Source organism: Ceratotherium simum, chromosome 10 (genome assembly GCF_057802395.1).
Source record: "Ceratotherium simum simum isolate JZ-2026a chromosome 10, ASM5780239v1, whole genome shotgun sequence".
Classification (NCBI taxonomy): domain Eukaryota; kingdom Metazoa; phylum Chordata; class Mammalia; order Perissodactyla; family Rhinocerotidae; genus Ceratotherium; species Ceratotherium simum.
The window spans coordinates 54,992,153-54,999,832 of record NC_141909.1 but is presented as its reverse complement, the minus strand read 5'-3'; the positions used below and the strand labels follow the sequence as shown (position 1 = coordinate 54,999,832).

Here is a 7,680-nt window from a genome sequence, read left to right as displayed (position 1 = left end):
TCCATCCCTTGTTTTTGAGAAACTCTGCACTCTAATCACACTAATTAATATACCCTATTTCTGCTAATTCTGACTGATCTGAGGGGAAACAACTCTGACTCACCAATCATATGGTATATCTCTCACTGTTTTTCAAGCCCAGCTCTATGCTACTCATCTATGAAGCTCCCTCTGATGCTCTCAGTTTAAAATATTCTTTTCTTCTTTTGAACTTCTTTAGCATATAATCTGTACCTCTCTAATAGTGTTCATGTGATTTATCTTTCCTCTAAATATGAATTGCTTTGCGTCAGCATCCATGACTGGTTCACACCTGTAACTCTCAGAGGACCCACTACAGTGCCTTATGCATTATAGGCGGTCAATAAATATTTGTGAAATGAATAACTGAATAAATATACAGTACCAGAAGACCATAATTAAATAGGAATTCCTCAGACTTCTCCTAGCTCTTTCAGTCTTTCCTCATAGGGCTCATTTTGTAAATCTTTAATCATTTTAGTAGCTCTCTAAGTTCTCATACTTCAGTTATAGGGTCCCCAGGGAGAGCAGAGTTCTTTAAAAAGTCCTAACTACTACTTTATAAAACACCATTTAGTAAATTCCATTAAGTTTCAGATAATCTCCCCATGGGGTGGCAGTCAGTGTTTGGTCTCAAAACATTTAAAGCACCTTACACAGGCAGAGTACTAACGTCCTCCGTCCTCCGAGGAAACAAGAGACAATGTGGGTAAGAAATATAAGCAGTGAGAAATATAAGCAGTAAGAAAATTTCTACTCAATGCTCACAAATCCCAGTTACATTACTGATGATCATACTTTGGGAGGAAAGTTTAGGACTAACAGAACAGAAACCTTAAAAGGTATGATTATCACAGAGAAAGGAAGAAAATAAGGAAAAAGATCAGTTATATAATTTTAAGGTATCTCTTTAAAGATAATAAAAATATAGATTATTAACCTTTTATTATTATATAGCTTAATCGTGGAATAAATGATTGTGGTCAGTACACGTATGAAAATTATCAAGGCCATGGTTTAGATTAATTTATAGAACTTTTGTTTAGGTTCCCCCTTCTTTTCCTTCAGAGTGGTCCTTGAGCATCAATCAATGTTTGGTGGTTGCTTCTAGCAAGTCTTTTGCCTCATTTATTTTGGTTGCTAAGTAAGGAGATCCACCTGAGAGAACAAAGAAAAATAAACGCATTAAATACACTTCATTATTGACATATTAAAAAAATCTCAAATTAAAAAAAATTACTCTTAATTAGACTTCTCTGATATTTTCCCATACATTCATCTCTGACAAATTATTTTATAAGCTGGCTAGAAATCACAACAACATAAATTAAACTTAGTGAAGCACTACAGATAACCGACAATCAAAGATAACCTCTGAGAAAAATATGAAAGAAAGTTATGATCATGAATAATTTGAAGAACACTCAAACTTTTCTTTGGTCAGACATTACCATTCAAATATTTGACCAGAGAATTTTCTGAAATTAAATGGATGGTTAGGTAAATAAAATAATGGTCTTTCTTCAAGACTTTTTTTTTAAAGTGAAGAACATTCATCTATGAAGGAGGGTATCTTTCTGAAGGAGGTAAAGCAATCCAAAGGATCTTTCAGAGTCTTACCAAACCTTACATTTTCACAAAAATACAATACATATTAGAAAAGGTAACTATGTACTAACTAGTTCTAAAAATCATATTTACTAATACAGATGAACTAATAAATGAATGATAATAAAAATAATGGTAAAGGAAATGTTCCCTGTTCTCTGAAATGATCCTATTAGAATACTTATGGAGTACAGTCTTAGATTTACTGTGTCCTAAAATAAAATTAAGTCAGTTCTTTTTCAGAGTTCTTTGCATTGAATTCCTTCTAACGTTGCAAACAGGAAGAGGAAAATTGAGGTGAATTTCAAATTCAGAATCATTACAAATCACAAACAGAACCTATTTGACATACAAAAATACTAGCCTCAAACTGTCGCATTAAAGCTATTTAAGCATCATATGCCTTCTGACTTCTAGTCCTGAACACGTTCATTGCTTAACGCTTGAGCTAACAATCATATTACAGTTCACCAGTCTTTTTGTGTTTGTTTTTATTTTTTTTCCTCCCCTTGAGTACAAACCATCTCTAGTTGTTGAAAACATCATAAGACCTAGTAGAAAACAACAAACCAAAATATATCTAGATAGTATTGGTGTGTAAATTGTCGTGACTTTATCTAGGCCTTTTATTGATATCATACCACCCACTTTCTAAAGGAAAAAGAAAGCAGGGAAAACAGATCAACAAACATGGTGTTGCAGTAGAAAGGGCAATGCTGGCGGAAGCTATATTTACCTTTTTGCCCTTGAGGAAACCACTAACATTTTCATATCAAGATCTGAATCGCTATAAACACTTTGGGAATATATCATAGAGTGTCCTTGAATATACAGTAAGAATTACAAATGAAGTTGATTAAAGTTTCCATATGTACTTGGTTAGGAAACAAACTGATTTCATGATTATCTTTGAAAATGATCTTGGAATTAGGTAATGTCAATCTTGGTAAGCTGTTGAAATTTTCAGAGTTACCAAGGTAATGCCAGACACCTTATATGTCCTTAACAAATACCGAAATATTAATTGAACTCAAACATAACCTTTAATTGACTGATAAGCATTCTGGATATTTAAATCACAGGCCATAATATGCTTATTTAGCAGACAGAAAAAAAACAAAGGCATAGCAGATCGAAAGTCTCATTAAAAATTATATTTATTGGGGGGCCGGCCCCGTGGCTTGGCGGTTAAGTGTGTGGGCTCCGCTACTGGCGGCCCAGGTTCGGATCCCGGGTGTGCACCGATGCACCGCTTCTCTGGCCATGCTGAGGCGGCGTCCCACATACAGCAACTAGAAGGATGTGCAACTATGACATGCAACTATCTACTGGGGCTTTGGGGAAAAAAAGGAGGAGGAGTGGCAATAGATGTTAGCTCAGAGCTGGTCTTCCTCAGCAAAAAGAGGAGGATTAGCATGGATGTTAGCTCAGGGCTGATCTTCTTCACAAAAAAAATTATATTTATTGATGGCAATGTTAGAGAAAAAAAATTGAAAGTTTATTCAGAATAACACTGAATTAACACTCACACTCTTTAAGTTAGAGGGACACTGGACTTTTAATTTATGTGTATGGTAGAAACTTGGGTTTGGCTCTCCTTCTACCCTCATTCTATCTTCCTAAAACCTGGTAAAGTTCCGAAATCAAAAACGACAATTCGTATATTCCCTTCAGGTAGTGCTGAATTCAAATAAGGATCTATCAGTGAGGGACAATCTTGTGAGATCTGGAAGGCTGAAGTGAGAGAAAGGCTTTTTCGCTGGGCCTCTTTACTATCATTGCTAGCAAACAAGATCGTGGGGTGGCGGTGGCAGCAACTGTGCTTTTTGTACAGTTCTCGAGGCAGTCTATGAAGTAGTAGCCTCCCTGACAGAGCAGCTCGATTATTATTTGGGGGGACATTCTTGTAGGCCAAGTCTAGAATTTAGTCCTTCAGACCTTCCAACAATTTGTAACCACTAATTCCCTATACTAAACGTTCTCCTGCTTAAAACATCTAGTTTCTGACACTGAATCTTGTCTGATATAACAATATAGGATACGTATCCTATATTAATGGAAACAATATACTTTTGAATCTTTCAATCCTGCTCAAATTTCTTGGGGGAATCATCTGGATTCCATTTAATTAGAATATTCCCTGCTCCCACTTGATCTCTACCTTTGTACTTCACTAAATACTGCTGGAGCTGTTCTGCTTTTGGGTATCATGAACTACTATGTTTTAGATCAACCCTCTCATTGACACCAACTAGAAGAGTTGAATAAAATACAACACATCAGTATGAAAGCACTGGAGGTCTACCAAGTCAGTCAGGTCTTGGGGGCCAAGATCTTGGAGATAAGGAAAATGCACTGTGATGAGCCCAACATTCTGCATTGCATCTTCCCTTCAAGAAGTGAAATAGTACATACTATACAAAATAGTACATACTATACAATTTCACTTATATGAAACGCTAGAAAAGACACATCTAATCTATAGTAGCAGAAAGTAAAATGGTGATTGGCCCAAGGGGTAGGGATTGGTAAGGAAAAGGGCATCAAGGAACCTTTTGAGCTTTGAAATGTTCTATGTCTTGATTATATTAGTGGTTACATGGGTGTATACATTTGTCAAAACTCATCAAACTATGCATTTAGATAGATACATTTTATTATACGTAAATTATATCTCAATATAGTTAATTAATAAATAAACCAACAAACTGTTGGTTACAAGAGACTATTTTTTTTAAAAGAATATAAAAAGACAGTAACAAAAATAAAGCTGGCAAGCTATACTAATTATCAGATGAAGTACACTTTAAGGCAAAAGCAATACTAGAGACAAAGTAGGAAATTTCATAGTGTTAAAGGAGTCAATCTGGCGCCAGCCCAGTGGCGTAGTGGTTAAGTTGGCGTGTTCCGCTTCGGCAGCTCAGGGTTCACAAGTTCGGATCCCGGGTGTGGACCTATGTACCACTTATCAAGCCATGCTGTGGCAGGCATCCCACATAGAAAATAGAGGAAGATGGGCACGGGTGTTAGCCCAGGGCCAATTTTCCTCAGCAAAAAGAAGAGGAGTGGCAACAGATGTTAGCTCAGGGCTAATCTTCCTTACCAAAAAAAAAGGAGGGGGGGTCCATCTACTGGTAAGAGAAAACAATTGTAAATTTGAATATACCTAATAATGTAGCCTCAAGATATATACAGAAAAAACGGACAGAACCAAAAAGAAAAATACACAAATTTACAATCACTGGGAGATTTAATATACCTTTCTCAGTCACCTATAGAAGAACAATTAGACAAAAAGAAATACTAATAAGAATATCAAAAAGTTGATTAACATGATGAACAAACTGGATCTAAACGACATACATAAAAGACTCTACAAGTGAAGAATACACCTTCTTTTAAACTGCACGTGGAACATTTACTGAAGTTGACCATGTGCTAGGCTACAAAGCAAGTCTCGACATACTTCAAAGACTCAAATCGCAATGGTAACAGTGCTATTTAAAGTGTGTTGCAAGGACTAGTGCCGGTTGACAAGTGTTACTGGACCACAACTAGGTAGGTTTAGAAATTGAGAATAAGTGTTTAGAAAATATTATAGCCATTTGATATAGTAGTGTATATCTGTAGAATCTAATAATCAAAAACTGGGGCTTAAATCTTATATATCTTTTTAATTTCAATTTTCTAATAAATTCATTTTTATTATACTTTACAAAAGTTGCCAGTCCAACAGAGATTGGGAAAAAAACAAACAAGTCCTCCATCGCAGACAGTTTGAGAAGTACTGGTATAAAGTATGCTTATTGACTATTGTGGAATTAAGCTGGAAATTAGTAACAACACATCTAGGGGATCCCAATGTTTGGAAATTAATCAATATCCTTGTAAATAACCTATGCATCAAGGAAAATATCACAATAGAAATTAGCATTCAAGAGAATTAGCAAAGTCAAAGGTTAGTTCTCTGAAAAAACTAATCAACTTCATACCAAAGCATTTAAAATATCAATGAAATAAATTCTAGGAAAAACACAAGCGGCCCGGTGGCACAAGCGGTTAGGTGCGCGCGCTCCACTGCGGCGGCCCGGGGTTCACCGGTTTGGATCCTGGGCTCGCACTGATGCACCACTTGGAAAGCCATGCTGTGGCAGCATCCCATATAAGGTGGAGGAAGATGGGGACGGATGTTAGCCCAGGGCCACTCTTCCTCAGCAAAAAAAAAAAAATAATGATAATAATAATATATCAAAACTGATACAAGAAGAAATGGAAAATCAAAAGAATCATATCTATTTGAGCAATTGAATCTAATTTAAAAACTTTCCCACAAATAAAAAGCCTAGCCAAGACAGTTTTATCAGTGAATTTTTTCCAAAAAACAGAAGGAAAAGAAAACGCATTTCAACTCTTTTTATGAGGCTAGCAAACCTCTGGTAACAAACCCTAATGAAAATATCACAAGATGAACAAGATGCAAAAACAAACAAAATATGAGCTTATCAAATCAGGCTAAATATCACAATCAAGTTAGGTTTATATCAGGAATCCAAGATTGGCTTTAACATTAGAAAATTAATCAATGTAATTCACCACATTAACAGAATGAAGAATAAAGGTCACACAATCACCTCAGTAGATGCAGAAAACTCAATGTACATTCATAATAAAAACTTTTAGTAAACTAAGAATTGAAGGAAACTTCTTTTATGTGATAGAAGTTATCCAAAACCATGGCAAACATCATACTTAGTAGTAAAATGTTGAAACCTTTGGCTCTGAGATCAGCAACACGAAAAGGACACCTACTATCATCATTTCTGTTTAACACTATATTGGAGGTTCTAGCCATTGTAATAAATTCCCCTCCATTCCCAATAAAAAAAGAAACAAGGACTGGAAAGACAGAAAGAAAGAAAAATTATTGTTCATAAAGGACATGACTGAGTACACTGAAAATCCAAAAGGATCTAAAGACAAAAATCATAGAATTAATAAATAAATTTAACGAGTTGCTGGATACAATAGTAATATATACAAAAAGAAATTTTTTATGTCCTAGAAATAAATAAATATATAATATAATTTTTTAAATAACAATTTATAGTAGCATTTAAAAAATCAATACCTAGGAATAAATTTAACAAATTATATATATATGACTACAACCCAAAAAACTGAAAAACTTATTGAAATAAATTAAAGATGACTCAAATAAATGGAAGATATGTCTCGTTCATGGATTAGAAAATTCAACATTGTAAAGATGTCAATTCTCCCCAAATACGTCTACAGATTCACAGCAATCCCAACCGTGACTCCAGGAGGTTTGTGTGTGAATGTGTGTGTGTGTGTGCTTGCACATGTGCACATGCAAACTGACAAGATAATTCCTGATTTATATTAGAATGCAAAGGGCCAAATATAGCCAAAAAATCTCAAATAAAAAAATTTGAAGGATTTACACTACCAGAAATAAAGATCTGTTATGAAGCTGCACAAATTAAAACAGTGTGTTACTGATACAAGCATAAAGAAATTAACCAATGGAAAAAGAGAGAAAATACAGAAACATTTCCATAAATATCTGGTTACTTGACTTATAACAAGGTGATTCCAAAGTGATCTATCACTGCAGATCACTGGGGGAAAGAATGCCCTTTTCAATAAATAATGCTGGACCACTCAAAGATGTATATAAAAATAATTGAAACTTTACCCTTATCTCATACCATTTACAAAAATCGATTCTAGTTTACTACAGATAAAATTATGTAAGATAATAAAGGTTCCAGAAATTATCTTTATGACCTTGAGACAGGCAAAAATTTCCTAAACAAAAGAAAAGCACTAACTATAAAGGAAAAGTTTGAAAAACTGGACTATATTAAAATTAAGAATTTCTGTTTATGAATAGACACTATTAAGAGTAGGTAAAAGCAAGCCAGAGAGAGGATATTTGCAATACAAAGATTATTGTATTGTATCATATCTAGACTATCAGAACACATGATGTTCCCAAAAGTCAGTAAGAAAAAGAGACAACCCAAA

The 7,680-nt window shown here is 34.6% G+C and overlaps 1 protein-coding gene across 1 annotated transcript in view; it reads right to left on the bottom strand.

Annotated features, from left to right (window-relative positions):
- Positions 1 to 949: 949 nt before the first annotated feature.
- Positions 950 to 7,680, bottom strand: part of DNAJC15 (DnaJ heat shock protein family (Hsp40) member C15) — a 79,289-nt gene continuing 72,558 nt past the window's right edge. The window contains exon 6 of the mRNA XM_004433628.3: positions 950 to 1,179. Coding sequence (XP_004433685.1) covers positions 1,109 to 1,179 — 71 coding nt within the window. The 3' untranslated portion in view covers positions 950 to 1,108. The remainder of the gene's footprint in view (positions 1,180 to 7,680) is intronic.